This window comes from Epargyreus clarus, unplaced genomic scaffold (assembly GCF_041222505.1).
Source record: "Epargyreus clarus isolate Ecla_fem2 unplaced genomic scaffold, WU_Ecla_fem_2.2 ptg000035l, whole genome shotgun sequence".
Taxonomy (NCBI): domain Eukaryota; kingdom Metazoa; phylum Arthropoda; class Insecta; order Lepidoptera; family Hesperiidae; genus Epargyreus; species Epargyreus clarus.
This window is the reverse complement of record NW_027332240.1, coordinates 6,083,259-6,106,689: the sequence shown is the minus strand read 5'-3', so window position 1 is coordinate 6,106,689 and position 23,431 is coordinate 6,083,259. Positions and strand designations below refer to the sequence as shown.

The window sequence follows — 23,431 nt, the reverse complement described above, 5'->3', positions numbered from 1 at the left end:
CCTATTTCATTTTAAGAGAGCCCTGTGACATATGGCAAGACGGACAGAAAGAGGAGTGTTAGCAGTAGAGTTCCGTTTTACCCTTTGAGTACGGGACCGTAAAACTGGCTGTCACAGTAATTCTATGCAGTAGTTCTAATACAATTGAAGGTGGTAGAACCCTTTGCGGTTCTACCACCTTCAGCACCACCGCCACACCTCTTTCTGCCTTATAACAGCAGTGTTACGCGATGCTGTGTTCTGGTTTGAAGGGTGTGGTAAGGGAGACATACTTTTCTGAGGCGTTCCAGCTTGGTCCTCAGGGGTAGCGGCGCATCTGTGGCCACCTCCTGTACGAATATCGAATCCTATCTGGAGTCGATTAGAGATGTCCATGGGCTGCAGTGGCACTTACCATCAGGTGGACTGCATGCTTGTCTGCTACTCCATATTATAAAAAAAAACCGCTGGGGGCGCTGATTGGAAATATATGGGCAAATACGTAAACAAATACCAAAACAGTATTTTTTGTAAAAACTCATACTAAGGGTACTGCTCTCGCGAATTACCAAGACTTTCTCTACCTGCGTCGGACGAAGATTGCTCGTGACCCCGGCTCTTCCTGGTCCTCACGAGTCACGACTGACGCGGCAATATTAGTCTCGGTTTGTTTCCAAGGTGCATCTCTTGCACACGTCATTTATCTCGTCGTCAATTAGGATTCCATGCCCGAAGAATAAAAACGGAACCCTATTACAAAAACTCTGTCTGTCCGTCTGTGTGCCTGTCCGGGACTCTACCTGGAACCTTAATAGACAGATACTTGAAATTTACACAGACTATTTATAATGGTGACCACTATAACAACAAATACTAAGAATAAAAAATGTGAGCCGTCACGGGACGCCTGGCAGATGTGAAACATCGACATTATTTTGTAAAAGTAGTATGCAGAAAAGAACATATTGTGATAGGAACTAAATATGTCATAATGATAAAATAAAATATTACGATTTTTTTCCAGATAACGATGACTATTTATTGAATTCGATTGCGCATGGCGACGCGTCGCCACACCGTACACACTACTGTATATAGACTGTATGTAGAATTTTAGGTCGCTGGTTTCTAATCCGAAATGAAATTTAGAACTTTGTGCATTAGTGACAATAGTATAGGTGAATAAATGTACGAGTATAAATACCGTAGAGTGGTGCGGTGCTCCCTTCGGCGACCGATCGACCGTGATGCACACACACTCGCGACTTCCAAATAGGTCCCCAGGACCCCGTAATAAATATAAATTATATTATACGTCCCGTGACGAAATCCGAATACCGACTGTCCGTACAATGTGTGTTGTGACAGAAACGTCAACCTTTTAAATTTTGAATTTACTCCTTTTATTTATAATCAGTATTTCGACCAGTTCTAAATACTGAACACTGTATATATATACCATCGTATAGCGTCATAAGCCATGCGTCGCCACGCCAGAAATCGGTTTTACGTGCGGCTATAGATGTTTCACATCAAAACAAAAATTTGCTAGTACAGTATAGGTTTAGACGTGACCCAATACAATATTTGGATGATAGAAAATGATAGAGATTGATAGAAATAACTGATTTATTAAGAACTGCTATTGCTAAGATGATAGTGAATGATAGAGGAGCACGCGACCGATATTGATAGAGCTCATTAGCGTACTAACTTAAATGCATCAATGTAGCATAAACTGCTGATGCTACAAAATGTACGGTCGTGGCCCGTACAAGTACGAGCCCTTCATTTACTTGTTCCAATCGCATTTGGCCAATTATTTTAACCTAGGCTAGGCCACCTAATCGTGTCCCGGAGTTCTCCACCAAACGCTGAGGACGGCCACCGGGGGGGTTTTAGTGTGGTAAAAATCCCACATAACCCGGCGTCACTCCTATGGCGTCGGGTACCTTTTGAAGGTTTCCCCCTCGTCAACAAAAAAAAAAAAAAAAAAAAAGGCCACCTAATCGTATGTTGATACTGCCGTGTATCTGTGATCAATCCCGAATAAAATTCGATTCCTACCTGAGGTCGGCCATGGATGCGCCGCTACCTCTGAGGACTAAGCCGCCTCGGAAAAGTATACCCTTTACCACACCCTTCAAACCACAGCACAATAGAATTTATGCTGTTATTAGGCTAAAATAGGTGTGGGCTATGCGCTAAGAGGACTCCGGTTGCGTTCCTTTGGAGATCCCGGAGTCCTCTATGCAGCGCCGAGAACGGCCACCGGGGGGGTTTTAGTGTGGTAAAAGTCCCACATAACCCGGCGTCACTCCCATAACGTCGGGTACCTTTTGAAAGTTAAAAAAAAGGCTAAAATAGGTGTGGCGGTGGTACCGCCGGAGTCGAACCACTGAGTTCTACCACCTTCGACCTTAGACTTTAATTTCAAAGTCCGAATGTGTAGAGTCCGCGCCAAACTGCTAGTCCGCTCTGAAGTTGTTGCGAGCAGGCGTCATACAATTTGCTATGACGACGCGATTCATTTCAATATTCAGAGCGGACTAGCAGTTTCGCGGACTATACCGTGGAAACACTTCGAAGATGCACAAAGTTCAGAGAGTCGATAAATAAACAAGTCTATTGATTGTCAAAGGTGTCAACGACTCGTAATTATAATGTCGTGAAATATCGCGACTGTATCCTGCTTGATTTCTATGAAGGCTTACGGATCTATCTATACTGGAAGAATCCTTAATAGCTTAGCATATAACCTACGAGTAAATATCCGCGTTACTTAAGAATCTTGGAAACAAATCATATTCTTTCATTAAATGAAAGATAGAATTATATGTCATTCGACTCCAGAAGCAACACCGCCACGCCTCGACTTTATGACAGCTGTGTTAAGCGCTGCTGTGTTCTGGGATGAAGGGTGTGGTAAAGGAGACATACTTTTAGAGGTATTTCAGCTTAGTCCTCAATGGTAGCGGAGCATCCGTGGTCGACCTCAGGTAGGAATATAATGTCATCCGGGGTTGATTACGGATGTACATCATCATCAACCCATTACTGTCCCACTGCTGGGCACGGGTCTCCTCTCAGGATGAGAAGGATTAGACCATAGTCCACCGCGCTGGCCAAGTGCGTATTGGTAGACTTCACATACCTTTGAGATTTTTTTTTATAAAAGACAGACATTTGTACAGATGTACGGCAGTAGTAAAATACGACCAGAAGGACTGCATGCTCGTCTGCTACTCCTAATTATAAAATAATTGGCCAAATGCGATTCGAGCACACAAATGAAGGATGCGTATAGCAAATTTTCATTTATAATACTTTTGGTATTTGTTAGGTAGGAAACTAATGTTATATGGGGTTGATTACAGATGTCCATGGGCGGTAGTAGCCATTTACCATCAGGTGGGCTGCATGCGCGTCTGCTACGCCTATATTATATATAAAAAACAAACTTTCAGACAGCCAATAGTAAAACTTTGGACCGAGCTAAAGTGAACGATCGCATAGTACGCACGTAAACGTTGCCGCTATATTTTTGTTAGGCGTTCTATTTCCTTGTATACAATGCACATATTGTAAATTGCCTTAATAATTTTTAAGGGTTCGGTACCCAGAGGGTAAAAACGGAACCTTATTATTAAGACTTCGCTGTCTGTCCGTCTGTCACAGGGCTCTATCTCCGGAACCGCAATAGATAGACACATGAAATTTTTACAGAGGATGTATAACGATGGCCGCTATAACAACAAATACTAAAAATAAATTAACATTTGCCAGGTCAGCTAGTTATAAATAAAGAAATTATAAATAAAAAAAAAAACAGTTATTGAATTTATACTTCTTTTGGCGTGGTGGTTGGAAAAAGAACGGAGTGTAGTTTTAGTTTGCTGATGTGTATTTATTTTCATGTAATGGTTTGCTTAGAAAAAAATTCATTGGGTTGCACTCCGGGAGAGCCGGCAGATCAATATTAACGTTGTGCATTTAGTTATTTGGGAATTGTAAGAGTTCGCACGAATTGCTTTAATCTATATATATAAAAGCGAAAAGATACTCACGTTCAAAACGTATTAATCAAGGTTTTGACTAAACTACTGAAGCTACAATCATGAAATTTGAAATATAGCTTAATTTTATAATGTAGATGCGCACTAAGAACGGATTTTTTGATATTTCACCGTTAAGGGGGTTAAATGGGGGTTGAAAGTTAGTATGAAAGTCCGTCACTTTTAAAGCAAACTGGATGAAAATTGGTATTTAGCTTTCTAATTTAAAGTAATAAAAATCTAATCTAAGGGTTTTTTCAAAATCAACCCTAAAGATGGTTAAATAGGGGTTGACAGCTTTTTTTAAATTTTGCCATTTTGGAAGCCAGGGCTATGAAAGTTAGCTATTGCTTTACTGGTAAGATATAAAAGAACTTTAGTTCTACCGTTTTTCGAAAATCATCCCCTATGTGGGTTAAATAAGGGTTGTAAGTTTGTATGGAATTCCCTCAGTTTTGATGTAAACTCTATGAAAATCGGTATTTGGGTTTACAATTAAAAATACCTATTTCACCATTCTTGGAAATTCAACCCTTAAGTTTGTAAAATAAGGGTTGACAGCTTATTTTAAAATTTGCCAATTCGAAAGCCAGCACTACGAAAGTTAGTCCTTGCCTTACTGGTTAGATATAGTGGAATTTTAATTCTACCGTTTTTGGAAAATCATCCCCTATGTGGGTTAAATAAGGGTTGTAAGTTGGTATGGAATTCCCCCAGTTTTGATGTAAACTCTATGAAAATCGGTATTTGAGTTTACGATTAAAAATAATTAAATACCTATTTCACCATTTTTGGAAAATCAACCCTTAAGTTGGTAAAATAGGGGTTACGGCTTATTTTAAAATTTGCCAATTTGAATGCCAGCACTACGAAAGTTAGTCCTTGCCTTACTGATTAGATATAGTGGAACTTTAATTCTACCGTTTTTGGAAAATCAACCCTTATGTGGGTTAAATAAGGGTTGTAAGTTTGTATGAAAGTCCTCCAGTTTTGATGTAAACTGTATGAAAATCGGTATATGAGTTTTCCATAGAAAATAATTAAACACCTATTTCATTGTTTTTGGAAAATCATCCCTTAAGGTCGTTAAATGGGGGTGAAATTTTATTTCAATCTCCGTTAATTCGGAAGCAAGGACTATAAAAACTTGCATTTGGCTTTCTGGTTCGAAATAATAGAGCTTCTTTAACAACGTTTATGGAAAATTTACCCTTAAGAAGGTAAAATCGGGGTGGAAACTTCGTTTAGAAGAACGCAGCTTTTTAAGCAAAGTCTATGAAAATTGTTATTTGGCTTTCTGATTGAAAATAATAGGAGACCTATTTCACAGTTTTTGGAAAATCAACCCTTAAGGATGTTTAATAGGGGATGGAACTTTATTTTAAAATCCGTTTATTGGAAACAAGGGCTGTAAAAATAGGATTTAGCTTTCTGGTACGGAATAATAGATCTTCTTTAACAATGTTTATGGAAAACCTACCCTTAAGAGGATAAAATAGGGGTAGAAACTTCGTTTAGAAGTCAGCAGATTTTAAAGCAAAGTCTATGAAAATTGGTATGTTGCTATCTGGTTGTAAATAATATATCACTTATTTTTCCATTTTTTTTAAATCAACCCTTAAAGTCGTTAAATAGGGGTTGGAACTTTATTTTATAATCCGTTAATTTGGAAGCAACCACTATGAAAAATTATCATTAGACTCAATAATGCATCTGTATCACTGTTTTTTTTAGATCAACCCTTAAGACGGCTATAAAAGGGTGTATGCATTATGCCTTTCTGTTTACACATCTGTTTCAGCATTTTTAGCAACTCAACAATCAACCCCATTATTGTATTATTAGTAAAGAAATTTTCTTTAAAAACCGTTATTGAAGTTACTTCCTTTGGCGTGTCTGAAAAAAGAACATAGAAGAAAAAAGCAGAGACGTTTAGTGTAGGACGAAATTCCACGGGCCGACGTAACATATATTTTTAACATGGGAATGAAATGCGCGTGCTGAAGTGCAGAACAGCGGTTTTTTAAGGTTCCGTACCTAAAGGATAAAAACGGAACCCTATTACTAAGACTTCGCTGTCCCTCCGTCTATCCGTGTGTCACAGGGCTCTATCTCTGGAACTGTAATAGATAAACATTTAAAATTCTTTCAGAGGATGCATAACTGTGGCCGCTATAACAACAAATAATAAAAATAAAAAAGTTAAAAACAAAAAGGGGTCCCCATACAACACAAACTGCTATTCGATATTTTTCCAACTAAATTTTGAACCGTTAAAGGTAGACAGTTCAAATTTTCACAATGTGTGTACTTTAATGGCTGCTACAATATTAAATACTAGAAATTAAAAAAAAATGAAAATTTTGGTTGTACGGAACCCTCCAGGTGCGGGTTTGACTTGCACTTGGCCAATTATTAGTAACGCGCAGACCCGCGACTTTCCCCGACACCCGCGACCCGACAGGGTTTGCCGACCGTTGGTGTTGAATATTATCTTTCAGAAATTTGCTGATAAAGTATCTATTGATGCATATGTACATAGGAATGTTTTTGAAATTTTACTAAGGAGGTAAAAGAAGTGTTATATGTATTTATACGGGAATCTTTTAGGTTCGAAGTTAGAAACGTGAAATTTCAGATAACGTCTATTCAGACAAATACACGACAACGTTAAAGGGGTGCAAATTTCATATATGATAATGTGTAAGTTAATTCAATTTAGCCTACATTTTGGTATACTGATTAGGTACATCGCAACTACTTTGGACACACTGCGTGCCAACATTTTGTCCTGCCGTGGGGTATGGTTGTGGTGGGTATGCGTGGATTAGTGATGGTGATGTGGTAGATACATAGACTTTAGATTAAAATTTTGGGCTAGAACAGGGCTACAGTATCCCCTGCATGTCGTACGAGACTAAAGTGAGACTTCTGGAGTTGCGGGCGGCAAGAATGGGAGCTCTAACCGCCCAGCCAGAGACCCTGGAAAGAACCACTGTATGTAAGGCCCCATATAACACGGACGGTTCCTATGGTATGGTGTAAATAATAATTATTGTATCCTACATGAAACTTATATTTTAAAGAAAGTTTCATTACAGTACACTAATTAGAGTTTTAGTGTATGTTTCTGAAGAAAGCATGACCAATTTAGGTACACAGTGAGGAAAAAAGCCTTTATTAATTAAATATTAATGCTTCTTTATCGTTAAAATTGTTAGGTACAAATTTACGATTACAGGTATTTGTATGTCATATAATAATGTTTTACGCGGGCGAAGCCGCGCGTTCTGCTAGTTATCAGTATAAAATAACTATAATTTATGTGGAAACACGCAATATTCATATATTGCGCTATTGTACACAAACATGACATTCTTCCCTCCGTCTTACGAATTTTCGATCAGGTCACGTGTGTTGACGCGAGATTACCATTTACCCACCACAAAAAGTGCACAACGCCGTTAAATAAGCTTTCACTTCAAAAAGTAAAGCGTAAGGTGAGGGTCGCGGGCTTTAGTTATATGTTATACTTGTCCTTTAGTTATATGTTATACTAGTACTTTAGTTATACGTTATACTATAACTTTGTACCGCCTCAAAATCTATTTATCAAATATATATCATATAAAATATAGCCTATGTTACTCGTAGATAATGTAGCTTTCGAATGATGAAAGAATTTTTAAAATCGGTCCAGTAGTTTTTGAGCCTATTCATTACAACCAACCAAACAAAGTTTTCCTCTTTATAATATTAGTGTAGATTATATTTATTAAGGCGGGCGAAACCACGGGTACTGCTAATTCATAATACAGGAGCTATGCTCCGAAGACCTGAGCTTCAACAGCTTAATAATTGACCCTATATCGCAGAATCCCAGAATTTAAACGAATCCAACTATATCTTAAGTTAAAAACCGTCAAGCTGCTTGAACTGTTGGGCACATCAAAGAATGAGACAGACATACAAACATACACTCGAAAAACATTACACTCCGCAATCTGGATAAACACAATAAATTAATGAAAGAAATAATACTAACAGACAGATCATTATTTGAAATGTATACATGTAGTATCATATTTCTGACGTCAACCCTGATTATTATAGGAAAAGTATAAATATAATTATTTTAATAAAATAATTATGTATTGTTTGTATATTTTGATAAATACGCGGAAGGATAATCATTAATTCCATAGAAATAGGCGTAACGTTAAATTAATAATTACAATTTGATGGGTATTTTTGGAATTTACGTCAACGAACCAACTCCGCCTAGATTATTATATAGATTATAGATATTATTATTATATAGATTATAGGATCTACTTGAAGCCGATCACTGGTACGTTACTACTGAGGACGGTGTATGTATGTCAGCCGGCTTCCGTACCCTTCCTCCGAAATATAAAAACTCATACTAAGGGTACAGTTTTTTTTTTTAGGTAGGTAGGTAGTATGAACTAAACAACGGGTTGCCACCTTGTCGTGGCGGGGGGGCTTGTGTGTTCTAATGATCCCTATATACGGCAAAGTTATTCATACCGGAAGGCGAAGGCTGAAGGACTAGACTTTTCCGAGGCGTTCCAGCTTAGTCCTCAGGGGTAGCGGCGCATCTGTGGCCGACCTCAGGTAGGAATATCTAATCCTATCTGGGGTTTATTACAGATGTCCATGGGCGGCAGTAGCCACTTACCATCAGGTGGACTGCATGATCGTCCGCTACTCTTATAGTATATAAAAAAAAAGACTAAGAGCGACCCAGGGGAGCTCACCCCTTCAAAGATGTAAATATAGATAAGGCCAATTGTACCCGCAAGGGACAATCCCACCCCTCTGCTACGGCGGAGGGCAGCCCCTCGTACTCTGGGGGGGGGCAGCAATTGCCTCGTAGGTCGGCAATCCGTCGACCTTCGTGAACACGACTACCCCGATGGACAAAATGGCCGCTGTACAAACGGTGGCGAGGAAGGCTCGGCCGGTTAGGAGGAAGGCAGTAGCCCCTCCTAAATCAGCTATATCGTCAGACTCTGATGAGCTATCAGACTGCTCCATAATGTCGACTGTGTCGGGACAGTCAGCAGCCACGTCGGTGAGCACCGCACGAAAGAGGGCGCTGCCAACATGTACTAGCGAAGGCGACTGGCCCATGAAGAAGCCTGTAAAGCGCCGTTCGGGCAAAGATGACGACTTCTTGGATCCTCTGGTTCCAATTGCGAAAACTAGGTCTAAGGCCTCCCTCCCTAGTACTGAAGAACTGAGCCGGGAAATGGTTGAACACCACACGGACGACCTCGGTTCTCGAATAATAGAGAACCTAGAGATCATAGAAAAGGTCGCGGACAAGTCCCGCAACCTAAAAGGGGACATGGTGCGCGCCATCCGTGTCGCTGTGGGCAACATTCAGGCGGCGTCAACCGAGGTTGTGCAGTGGGGTGCCACTGCACACCTTGAAAAAGAGACGCCACGCTGCGCTCCCAGCTAGCTGGCCTGAATGGGAGGGTGGAGGCTCTAACGGCAGAGCTGAACCAGCAACGCAAAAACCAGGAGCCGGCCCAAGTTGATGCGAGGAGGGTCGGGATGGGAGTGGATGCTCTCATGGACAAGAATGGGTCCATGATTGACAAAAAACTTGCGTCCTTAAAGGATGAACTGTTCCCAGGCAGAGCCATCAGGCCTCCCCTAGGGCAGAAAACCACGCCCGTTGCAGGGCACATAGAGTCGGCCACAATTTTGATGCAGCCACTGGCCGCGTCGACCTTGGCTGAACCTACCTGGTCCAAAGTTGTGGGGTGGAAGGCTAGAGCCAAAGCACGCGTCCCTCCTCAGGTGGAGATGGTTCGGAGGCAATCGCCAAACTGTGAGTGATTGAAAAGGGCCGTTCACGGACAACCTGCAGCGCTGGCCGTTAAGGCGCAGGAACCAGTTCGGACAGAGACGAAAAGGAAGGCAGCCAAAAATCAGAGGATCCCTATTACTCAGCTATACATCACGCATTCATTAAACTAAGCTATTAATTAAGCTAGTCACGAAGCCTATTTTTAACATCATCATCATTAACCCATTACTGTCTCTCTGCTGGGCACGGGTCTCCTCTCAGAAAGAGAAGGATTAGGCTATACAAGTAGTCTACCGCGCTGGCCATGTTCGGATTGGTAGAAAACTTTTTCTTTAAGATTTCTCAGGTATGCAAGTTTTCTCGCGATGTTTTTCTTCACCTTTTAAGCAAGTGATCATTAATTTCTAATACGCACATAACTTTGAAACAAACATTGGTGCATGCCTAGGATTAGAACCTCGAACCCCTCGATCAAGAGGTCGAGTTTCTTGAACACTAGGCGATCACTAACTTTGATATAAAACAGATTTCATCCATAAAACGGATGGGTAAAGATCGTCCCTAATTTGTCGATATGACCATAGATTTTCAGTTAAACGTTTTTAACGTTATGGGAGAACATGTTTTCCATTTATGATTGTAGAAAAACTTTCATGACAGATACAACATCATAGACAGGACGATTAGAGTGACATTTTATCAGGATTACTGTGGCATCTTAAAATTTGTTTTTCTATCATTTGCAAACAGGACTTTTTTCGGAATGAAAGACAGCATTAAAACTTGCGTTGGACAAATTTCAGCTGTTTCAATCACAGGCCTTTTCTGGATCCATTTCTGGACCACTGACAACGTGTATGCAAAATTTAACGATAATCGGTTGAGTAATTAACACGTGTAAAACAAAGAAACTGATCATGACATTTATAATATTAGTCAGGCTGGACGTCATTTCCAAAATACCCATTAAAATTATAATTATCAGTGTAACGTTGCGCCTATCTCTATGGAATTAATGACTTTCCTTCTCACGGAAGGAAAGTCATTAATTCCATAGAGTATTTCATTATATTAATATTTTATATATGTATTTCATTATATTAATATTTTTCCTACAATTATCAGAGTGGACGTCAGAAATATGTTACTGTACGTATTCATTTCAAATAAAGATCTGTCTGTTAGTATTATTTCTTTTAATAATTTATTGTCTTTTACCAGATTTTCGAGGGTTACCAGGGTAACGTTTTTCGAGTGTTTTTTTTTGTATGTCTGTCTCATTCTTTGATGATGGCCAACAGCTTAAAATACTAGACTTATTTTAATTTAAGAGATGTCGTTGAATTCGTCTAAATTGAGGGATAAATAAAAGGTTACCCTCTGCAGCCCTCCACAATGTAATTAGCTGTCTTAATAGGTAAACCTTCTTGGAACATTGTATGATGTAGAAACCCTTGTGGTTCATCTCCACAGGCAAACGACTCTATTTCTGTTTCATACCAACAGCGTTAAGCGGTGCTATGTTATGGTGTGTAGCAATGATAGCCTAGTGGTTAAGAAACACGACCTGTTGGTCGAGGAGTCCGGCGTTCAAATTCCGTACACAATCAGGGCTACGTGCATTTGCACGTGAACTGATTTGTCAAAATTATGTGCGTATTGGAAATTAATTATCACGTGCTTAAAACGGCAAAGGAAACCATCTTAAAGAACCTGCATACCTAAGGGGTGTATAAAAAAATCTCAACGGTATGTGAAGTCTACCCTGTCTATAATAGTCAATACGCACTTAGCGCGGTGGACTATGGCCTAATCCTTCTCATACTGAGAGAAGACCCGTGCCCAGCAGTGGGGGACAATAATAGGTTGATGATGATGTTCTGGTTTGAAGGGTGACGGTCCGAGACACTTATACGAAGCGTTCGGCTTAGTTCGCAGGGGTAGCAACACACCTTTGTTTAACCTCATGCAAGACTAAGCTTATCGAGGCTTCAATAAAGGTGTTCATGGGCGGCAGTTGCTACGTATAAAAAGTAGACTCCACTCTCGTCTGCTGCTTCTTTTAATGATAATAATATACGAAATATAATAATCAAATCATTCAGAGGAATCAATTTAGATGAAATGCTATTTTTAATTAGGTTCTATTATTAATTAATATCGCACATGACAAAATAGGTAACTAAATGGGTAAAACCGAGGAAATAGTTGATAAATGTTACGTCAGTATTACCATGTATGGTAAACCGAAATCCTTTATAAACGGAGTTTTAATCGTATATAGATTCACTCTGAAGCCGAATTAGAGTTCAGACGGACAATTATGCACATAAGCCTATGAGATTAGAATATCGCAGTATTTGCAGTTATTTAAGTGTTTGTTGTGTAAGGATTCACTATGGGTGTGATAGGGTTACCAGCTCAATGGTTATCAATAACTGTCTTTCTTTGTATCCTTCTCTCCGCACATTCGCTTAAAACAAAGGTAAGCTAGTCTCAATTATATGACAAGGACGAGTGCCATGAACTTTTTCATTCAGTCTTCGTATTTTCACCAAAACTACTTGTCTTAAAATAGTATCTTCGATAAGTTCAAGAATATTTTTTTCCAACTTATTTTCAAGTAAAATATTAAATTTTATTTAAGTAATATCAAGTTAACCTTGTCCAGAACTTAAGAAATTTGTTTCCTTTGGGTTGCCATGCCAAATACTATTCCGATTTGATTGATTCACATTGTTATATTTTAAGGTAAATATTTAAAAAAGTAACAAGTATTAATAATAATTACTACAACTTCATATTACTGTAAGTGCCCTAAGACGATCACGTTTAAATACAACAATATTTATAGCTTTGTTCTTTACAGATACACGAACACATGACAGCAGCCGAATTGCAGCAAGTCTTCCAAGTAGAGCATCACACCCATGTACCACAGTATCATCCAGTTCAATTGACGCACCACATATCAAGACGAAATGTTCCCATAGACCATCCGGCCAATACCCGCTCACGGAAACCTGAGAGAAGTAACCACCATGCGGCCAACGTCTTGAAGACAGTAGAAAGTCAACAATCTTTAAAAAACGATGAAGTGTTTATCAAAGGAAAACAATATATCAAAGACATGATTCAGCTTAATAACAAAAGGAGCGAGCAATTTGTTGCTTCTAGTCCTAGTGAAAATATCGGTGATGGATCAAATGGCGATGAAATCCAAGACAAGGAGCATGCTGTAGATGAGCAGGAAACTGATGTACACAAGATAGAGCTGGAGGCGTTTGGGAAGCAAATGAAATTAGTGTTGAAGAAGCAGGAAGGGCTGGTCAGCAAGGACGGCTTGAGGTTGTGGCGAGCAATCAGAGACGAATCACATCCCCTTGGCGTCGCTTATGAGGAAATCAACTCGGTGAGGTTTTGGTTATTCTTAAGTTTTGTTTTAACGTTCACAGACATGTTGCCCTCACAAACAAATAATGACGAGTTCCATCACCTTTATTACATCCCAGTGATGGGCTCATGTGTGAAGGTAAAGAGTGTTAATTAATCATTTAGTTACATTCAAACATTCAACCAATTATCCTTATTATTTCATTCATTATTATACAGGAAGGAGAAGAGGAAATTGGGGATCTGTATCATGACGACGAAAATGGCGCCGCGTTACTTATCAGAAGACATCCGAAACACAAAAGCTTATTAGTGGTAAGTATGGGATTGAATTTATAAACCAATTTTTTACCGAAATTGTACTTACTATTTACTACTTTAGTATATTTTGTTACCGGAAAACTATAGTTAAGCATTTTCTGTGTAAAGAATGTTAACTATAGTTAAAATTGTTCTGAATAAATAGAGGAAATAGATTAATTTTTAAAAATCAAAAACTTCCTAAAAAACTCTGTGAACTAAAATAACGAATTTTTTAGGGTTCCGTACCCAATGGGTACAAACGGAACCCTATTACTAAGACTTCGCTGTCTGTCCGTCTGTCACAGGGCTATCTCCGGAACGTTAATAGATAGACACATGAAATTTTTATAGGGGATGTATAACGGTGGCCGCTATAACAACAAATACTAAACATAAAATAAAGTTGAATATAATATAAAGTTGAATTGAATAAAGGGGGTCTCCATACAACAAACCGGATTTTTTTCGGCATTTTTCGATCTAACTGTTAAACCGTACTAGGAAGACGGTTGAAATTTTTACAATCTGTTTACTACTATAACTGGTATTATAATAAATACAAATAAGAACTATAAAACATATTTTAATGTATTTATTTTAATTTTATTATACGTTGTTTACGTATCAATCATCGTCACCCCAACGCCATCTATTTTTGTGTTATATAACTAAGTATTCTTTAAAATTTACGAATCATTCATCATCGCCCTAACGCCATCTATTGTTGATTCATATAACTAAGTTTGTGATCTAATAATTGTTGAAAATATTAAAATGATTAAAAATAAGTAAAAATAATGAATGGTGGTACGGAAGCCTGCATGTGCGAGTTCGACTCGTACTTGGCGAATTATTTAATTCAACCAGACTTACAAAATTCTATTAACGTCTTAGGTCATTGTATTATTCTAATAAGCATAAGAGGCAAGGAATTGTGGCTGTCACAGACATCGTCAATTGTATTTAGATATATTGAGTTAGTTTTTATGACTATGCAGGAAGGATCCATTGGTAATGATCTGGTGATCAAGGCCATTCCAGACTCTATGACAGCTGCGGCTCAGAAAGACGAGGGTTTTATGTATTCCTCTAGAATGGCTAATGTGGATTCCATGGGAGCTAATCTTGCTTTTGGTAAGTATTTTTAAACTTATGTTATAGAAGTAGCAAGCGAGTATGTAGCACATTAATGTTAAGATATTTATGATAGTTATGATTTAAGAAATAATCCACATTCAATAGTATCTTTCTCGGAGTAATTGTGAAAAGGTTCCCTAATTACGATTTAGATAACTCCCAATAATACAGTATTCAGTCCTATTCAGTCAATATTCTACTTCTTATAACAACTTTTATGTTCATGAAAAAGTTGAATAATATTTACAATAATACATTTTATAATTCAGGTAAAAGAGAGAGTACAGAACAGGAACGTCTAAAACTTGCTCTTCGAGGCGCCCAGCACGTCATTATCAAAAGGAATATTGTTCACAACAACACTCTAAGTGACTACGGTATGTTTGTCACGTTATTATATATAAGTAGAAATAGTAAGCAAGCATGCACTCCGTCTGATAGTAAGAGGCAACTGAACTGCTACCCATGGATATCTAGAGCCCTACATGAGGTTGGCCAAAGATGTGTTGCTACCCCTGAGGAATAAGTTGATGATTCTCGTGTACATGTATTATTCTTCTCATATTAAAACTAGAACGCAGCAGCATTGGAAACTAACGACAACATTTGCCCTATAACAATAGGAAAAATGATGTGGTGCTTCCAGACTCTGACCACGAAGATGCTACCATCTCACAAAAATAAATGTAATAACTATTTTACAGCATTTATTAAACCAAGTCACGTACACAAAAAAGTTAAGCGAAATTCTAATAATGGATCAAACACTGTCCCTGACACGGTCTATCCAGAAATCCTCGTCTTCGCGGACTACGAAGAATATGCGTAAGTGAAATTTTGTCACATCAAGATCTTAAATATCATTTAAACTTCTTATATGTGTACTGATATTAGAACAGTGACAGCTTAGTGAAACTAGACGTCTCATTCGAGAGATCTGGAGGAGGATTGTATCCAAACCCCCCTAATATTTCAAAGTTATGTGCGTATTCGAAATTAATTATAAATAACTTACTTAAACTGTAAAGGAAACATGAGGATATCTGCACATCTGAGCGTTCTTAAAAAAAGATCTGAAGGATGTGTGAACCATATTTTATATGGGTACTCGTATTACAAGTTTTAGACAGTACATCTCTAATTCCGAGTTAATATAACTTGGAATAAAATGTAGTTTAAAGTGTATGGTTAGATAAACGTTGTTCAAAAGATGGTTCCATGAGTTTGATGTTTTTCAGGCATGGCGGTCGTGACGTGGATATTAAGCGATACTTCGTGGCACTCTTCAACGCAGTGGCCCTCAGATATAAAGGGATGACAAACCCCAAAATCCGTTTATTTGTCGTCGGAGTTGTTCTAAGTGTAAGTTGCGCCGTTTCACATATAAAACTAAAGAAATGATGTTTTATTGGTTTATATTTATTAGTGTTAACATATTTTGCGTCATTATTATCTTGCAACTTAGCCCAACAACAGCGTATACTGAACAGTAGTGCTATTTGAGGACGTCAAAATTTATAAGGCGTGATTAACGTTTGATTTATAATACAGAAGTAACATACGCGCAAGCAGTCCACCTGATGGTAAGTGGCTACTGCCGTCCATCTGTAATCCAGTTCTGATAAGATAAAATCCCAGCCTGGGATCGACCGATGCTTGTCTACCCCTGCGGACAAAGTTGAAACGCCTCCGATAAATATGTCTTCTTTATCACACCCTTCAATCCAGAACATAGTACCGCAAAATAAGTGTACTTAGGCAGAACAAAAAAGTTTAATAAAAAAGGTTCACTGAACCACCTTCAAAAAGTATTACGTTAGCAGGATTTTATTAACTCTATTATTAAAATTACTGTTCCCCTTCTCAGCGCGAGGAAACAAACTTCGAATCGACAAAATTTTGTAAAAAATTAACATAAGCTAAATATTTTTTTTTCACTATTCTTTTTTTTTTTATTCATGCAAAATCACTACGCAACAGCTTTGTTTCGGCGCCCCGCATAGTTTCACACTACGCACGTAGTGGTGAACGTAGCGGTCCGGTATACCGTCTATTATGCATCTATGAAACATTTTTTTCTTTTTACACAGACTTCATTCCTGCACAAGTCATATAATAATAGTTATATAAAAGGTGTCATGATGGCCAACGAGGAGCTAGCCAGGATGGGAGAATATATATACAGGGACAAAAACTACAACCGATTACCTCATCACGACATTGCTGCTGCATTTACAAAGTGAGTGCAACTGATTCCTCAAACTCGCACACTGAGGGTTCCGTACCACCAAATTTAACTTTATTTTATTTGTAGTATTTGTTATGATAGCAGCCATACAAGCCATACAGCGTTGTGAAAATTTGAACTGCGTACCTATTGTACATAGCGGCCACTAGTATGCACATTATGTAAAAAATCAATTGTTTATCTATTATGGTTCAAGAGATAGAACCCTGAGATGGAGAGACAGACGGGCAGACAGGTGAGGATTAGCTATAAGGTTCCGTTTTTAGCCTTTGAGCGCCCTATAAGGGCCACATGCTAATCACTTCTTAAACTTCAGGCGTCGATATGACAGATCTATGATTTAATTTTGTTTTGGTTTTCAGGTCTGCATTGTGCGACTCAACGGTATGCTCTATGGCAGGTGAATATTTCATTATTTACTTGTATCAGTTAAAGTTGCTTTAGTAGCGAAATAATTAGAATTTAAATCTTATCTTTTTATAAGTATTATAAAAATAGCAAAAATAATGATTCAGTTGTTTGTGAACGACTATCCGTAGTATTGTTGCGTTAAATAATGTGCCTTTTGTATTTCAAAAGCTTCGTATCTTATAAGAAACTAAAGGAATACTACTAGTGATATGCCGTGTTCTAAAAATTGACCAGTAAATAACACATTAACTTAGGATTTAGGATTAAAACTAATTTGCAACTATACAGGGTTAATTTTTCAAATAGGCCTTCAGGGCTAATCCGAAACTATAAGGATTAGCGAAAAATGCTGAAAGGAGTTACGAGGCCGATTTTGATAAAATCTAAAACTGCATCATTAGTTTTTTTTAAATATATTTTTCCTTACCCGGGAATCGAACGAGTTGATTTTGAAAATTGATTATTTCCACTATCTGATAGTGTCGCTTATAAGGATCATATTCCGGGATGTAATATTATGTGACAAATTAAAGGAAAAGGAAAATTTTGAAGAAAATACATATTTTTCCATACATTGTCATACTAATCCTTAAGGGTTATACATAACATACGCCTTATGTATAATTCTTTAGGACTATACATAAGTCATAACATTGAAGAATTTGTTGGTTAATCAACTAATTCTTCGACGTTATGACGACGACATACGGCTTAGTATGAGAAAGTAATAGGTTGGCAACTAAGTTCCCGCCGTTTTTCGGATTTATTTTTTAATAAAAATAGATAACTGATTAATTCGTACATTTTTATTTTTTGCTATTTAGAACTTCGTTTCAACGTTATATATTATTTTCTATATCTCTTTGTTAAGTAATCACTCGAATTTCACTCGAAAAAGTCATTCTCGCAAATCGTCAACTTTACATTTGTATTAAACGAAACTCCGCGCATAGCAAGTTTAAAATCTATTATAATGGTTCTAAAAATAACTTTAACTAAGTCGAACATAAAAATATAAATTCTTGGAGAACAAAATATCCGGTTTCGAATGATTTGAAACATTAGACCAAAAATTGTTAATATGCGAAAGGTTTGCGAAAGGTAATTTGCGAAAGGCGAAAATGAATGGCGGGAACTTAACTGCCAAATTAATATGAAAAAATATGAATTTTCTTAAATTTGAGGCTTTTCCTTTGGTGTGTCATTTATCATTACTTTCCAGAATTTGATCCTTAAAAGCAATACTATTAGATAGTAGTATAATATAGAGGGTGTATTTTTTTTTAAATGAGCTCGTTCGATTCCCGGCTAGGGAAAAACATATTTTGAAAAAGTAATTTTAAAAGATTTAAGATTTAAGATTTAAAGATTAAAGATTTTTAAAGATTTAAAGATTTATTTCAAGCAAAAACAGTTTTACAAATGATATTGTCGTAAACAGCGGCAATAGTATAAACTGTGTCGCCACTATTTACGCCCACCTCGGAATACAGAAATAAAATTAAAGAATATTAATTAAATAAAAAAAACAATTACTAAAATACAATTACACGCATATTAAATCTATGACAAAGTTCAACGCAGATGTGGTGTACGTGTGTTTTGTATATGTTGTAAGAGTTTGTGTGTGTGTAGTTGTGTGTGTGTGTGTTTCTGGGTGTGCGTGAGTGTATGTGCGTCTCATAGTTAGTCGTTAGAAATAAGTGACTCAGTCTCATCATATGTTAAGTTTTGCAAGAACTCCGGCAGTTTTGATTTGCATTCCTCGTACCTAAGCGGGTATAATTGTACAATTTTGTTTACTTTGTTGTATAAAACAGTTGCAAGGTAGTCAAAATGAATGTTTTGCCAGTGCACTAGTACATCTGCTAGTATTGAGTATGCGAACGGCGCGCCGTGAGCTACTGTTTGTTTGAACATGGGGCGTACTTGAATGTTTACGGAGTAAAATCTGCCGAATGAACAGTTGGCGAACTGACAGTACTTTGGAGATCGCATACAATTCAGTTGTAGGGAAACGAATAGGTTTTGAATGTATCAGCTTAAAAATTGCTCTCTGCGCTCTCTCCAATCGGAGGAAACTGGTTTTGCCAGCTCCCCCCACCCCCCAGGCTGAAAGGCAATAAGTCATAACAGACTGTGCCAGAGAGTAATATACCGTCTTGAGTGTTTGATCGTCAATATTACTCCTCAACATCTTAAATATTTAAATTAATTCTCTTAATCTAGAAGCAGTAACCTCGACCTGTTGCTTCCAGGTCATTAATTGATCTATTAGCACTCCAAGGTATTTAACAGTCTCAGTCATTGTTAGCCTCGTGCAGGAGCAGCCAATCTCGTCACCTCTACATCGGTGAGCAGCGATAGTGATGGGTTCGGTTGGTAAAGAAGATGCACTGGCAGAAAATGTTGTAAAGGTAGTTTTACTTAAATTTATGGTGAGCATATTATTATCCAACCAACCCACAATCGTTCTCAATGCGGCTTCAGCATAGATACGAGCTTCAGTCCATGTGATACCATAGATAAGGAAAGCAGTATCATCCGCGTAAGCTAAGACTTTGCAATTTTTTATGGCCAAATCACAGAGGTCATTTATATAAATAAGGAATAATGTCGGCCCAAGGACACTACCCTGCGGGACGCCATAAGATAAAGATAAGTCCGATCTCAAATAATTTTCAATTTTGATGCGCAGTTTTCGTTCGCTTAGATAACTTCTAAAAATCTCAAGAACAAGTCCGCGTATACCTATGCGTTCTAGCTTTTTTAAGAGGTTGGGGATAGAGACGGTGTCAAATGCCTTAGAGAGATTTAAAATTTTTTCGAGGATTTTGGATAACGTAGTCAGTCATTAACCAGGGCATTAGCAGCACTTTCAGCATCATTCATAGCCATTATAAACGAATAATCAGTCTTCTCAATCTCATTCACACATGCAACTTCATTAATTAGGGTTTTTTTGAGGGCAGATTTAGATGTTTTTTTGGTTACACTACAACAAAATATAATGGGTGCGTGATCTGTTATAAAAGAGTCAATAACCGATATAACAGAGGGGGTGTTAGCTTTTAACAAAACGTGGTCAAGGCAATTGTTGTTCCTTGTTGGAATTATATGGGCTGGGAGCATGGCATTTTCGGCAGCAACGGTCGACGAGGCCGATTTTGATAAAAACTATAAATGCATTATTAGTTTTTTAAAATAACTTTTTCCCTAGCCGAGAATCGAACGAGTTCATTTTGAAAGAAAATACACCCTCTATATTATTCCACTATTTGATAGTGTTGCTTATAAGGATCAAAATCTAGGAAGTAATGATAAATGACAAACTACAGGAAAAGCCTCAATTTTAAGAAAATACATATTTTTTCATATTAATTTGGCAGTTAAGTTCCCGCCATTCATCAATTTAAACATTTCGTGTATTAACAATTTTTTTGGCTAAATGTTTCAAATCATTCGAAAGCGGACGTTTTGTTCTCTAAGAATTTATATTTTTATGTCCGACTTAGTTAAGGTTATTTTAAGGACCATTATAATAGATTTAACTTGCTATGGGCGGAGCTTCGGTTAATACAGACGTAAAGTTGACTATTTGCAAAAATGACTTTTTCGAGTCAAATCCGAGTGATTACTAAACAAAGAGATAAAAAAATCATATTTAACGTTTAAACTAAGTTGTTAACAACGCACAATAAAAAATACTATTTAATAAGTTATCTATTTCTATTAAAAATTTAATCCTGAAATCGGCCGTAACTTATTTGCCAAACTATTACTTTCTCATACTAAGCCGTAAGTCATGGTCATAACATTGAATAATTAGTTGATTAACCAACAAATTCTTCAATGGTATGACTTATGTATGTTTCTAAAGAATTATACATAAATCATTTGTTATGTATAATCCTTAAGGATTAGTATGTCAATGTATGCAAAAATATGTATTTTCTTCAAAATTTTCCTTTTCGTTTAATTTGTCACATAACATTACTTCCCAGAATTTGATCCTTATAAGCGACACTATCAGATAGTGGAATAATATAGAGGGTTTATTTTTATTCAAAATGAACTCGTTCGATTCCCGGCTAGGGAAAAAGATATTTTAAAAACTAATGATGCAGTTTTAGTTTTTATCAAAATCGGCCTCGTAACTCCTTTCAGCATTTTTCGCTACTTCTTATAGTTTCGGATTAGGCCCTGAAGGCCCGTTTGAAAAATTCACCCTGTATACACTGTACATGGTAAGTTAGCCTTAACATAAGCTACCACGCCGTCATTATGATTTGTGTGTTTAGTTTTAAACGAAGAGTATCCTGGTAATATGGGTAGATAAGGGCATTTACTTAACCAACATTCGCTTAAGACAAGGACATCAAAAAGTATGTTAACGCGTTTTAATAAGACCTGAAGCTCATTAAAGTTACACCCGATGCTTTGAATATTTAAATGTAAAACAGTAAAAGGTTCAGTAATAGTTTTGATATACTCAATACAGTTTTCGGGATAGCAAATGTATGCTTGAGAAATAGATAACCCCTCAATATCATTATTAATCTCTTGTGTACTATCCATAATTATAAGAAAACAACAAATATCATGTATCGAAGAATGATGGGTGGGTGAAACGAAACAATAGGTTCAGCAAAATTATAACATATATGGATTGGTGGAGACTAAGTGAAGTGTAGATGTGAAGTGTAAGTGAATACTATAAAAATACGCAATAAAAATATATTAGGACCTTGAATAAGTTCTCACTGTTTTTTATTTTTCAAAAAAAAAATATTAAAAAACACAATGCTTACTCAAAGTATTGTCCATCATTAGAGACCACTTTCTCCCATCTCTCTGGTAGCAATTGAATCCCCCGTCGGAAAAATGACTCATCTTTCGAGGCAATCCATGAATCAAGCCATTTTTCGGCTTCTTCAAAAGAATGGAAGCGCTGCTCGATTAAACCGTGCGCCATCGACCGAAACAAGTGGTAATCGGAGGGGGCTATATCCGATGAATACGGCGGGTGGGGTAGAACTTCCCATTGAAGTGTTTCCAGGTAACCAACAATTCCAACAATTCACACATGAGAAAACGTCGCTCTACGTCTCTCGGCTTCAACTCATACGGCACCCAATGTCCTTGCTTTTGGATCATTTCTAACGCTTTTAAACGTTTTGAATCTGTTGACGCATCTACTTGTAACGTTTTCCCAAGCTCTACTAACGTCTGACAGGGATCTTCTTCAAGCAATGCCTCCAATTCTTTGTCTTCAAATTTTGTCGGTGCTCCAGAACGCTCTTTGTCTTCAAGGTCAAAATCATTACTTTTGAAGCGCCTAAACCAGTCCCTGCACGTTGTATTCGACAAAGCATTGTCACCATATGTCTCAACGAGAATTCTGTGTGTTTCTGCTGCAGATTTTTTCTGAATAAAGCAGTGCAATAAAATTCCCCGCAAAAACACTTTATTTGGCACAAAAGTACACATTTTCACAAAAGGAAAATAAATATGTAGTTGACGCTGTGGTAAACTCTATTCTACTATAATTTGAGGTTACATATAGTACTATTTTGGTGATTCGTTACCGTACGAAATTCCAGGCACAGAGCAACGCCATTTTTAAAAAAAACAGTGAAAACTTATTCAAGGTCCTAATAAATAATAAGACAAGACTAAAAATGCACTTAAAAAAGAAACAACATTGAACAAATAGTCACAGTTTATCCGGTTCACTCAAGGTTTTTAGGTCCTGTTCACTCTTGATGAGTATTGCTGCGTTCCCTTCCTTTTTCCTCATCAGTATTTTGCCATTAGAAACCCAGCAGTGGTCAAACGAGTTTGACCTGGCATGTTCTTTAGAAAGATAGACTAGCCTTTTCACTTTCGGCGTTAGATTTTCTGAAATAAACACCGGCTTACGCGGGCCTTTTATACGGATGGTTTCAGTACTAAATTTGCTTGTTTTATTACTTTTATTATACTCTTTATATTTCCGAATTGTCTGTTCTTTTGTCAGTGCAGATACGAAGTCTACAGTTATAGTTTTAACTTCATGAT

At 37.4% G+C, this 23,431-nt stretch overlaps 1 protein-coding gene across 1 annotated transcript; it reads left to right on the top strand.

The window, feature by feature from the left end:
* Window positions 1-9,620: 9,620 nt before the first annotated feature.
* LOC140756694 (A disintegrin and metalloproteinase with thrombospondin motifs like) lies at window positions 9,621-15,541 on the top strand. Its single transcript, XM_073092250.1, has 6 exons — window positions 9,621-9,878; window positions 12,749-13,291; window positions 13,492-13,587; window positions 14,574-14,709; window positions 14,982-15,089; window positions 15,417-15,541. The coding sequence occupies exons 1-6, from the start codon at window positions 9,621-9,623 to the stop codon at window positions 15,539-15,541; spliced, it is 1,266 nt and encodes a 421-aa protein (XP_072948351.1).
* The last annotated feature ends 7,890 nt before the right edge of the window (window positions 15,542-23,431 follow it).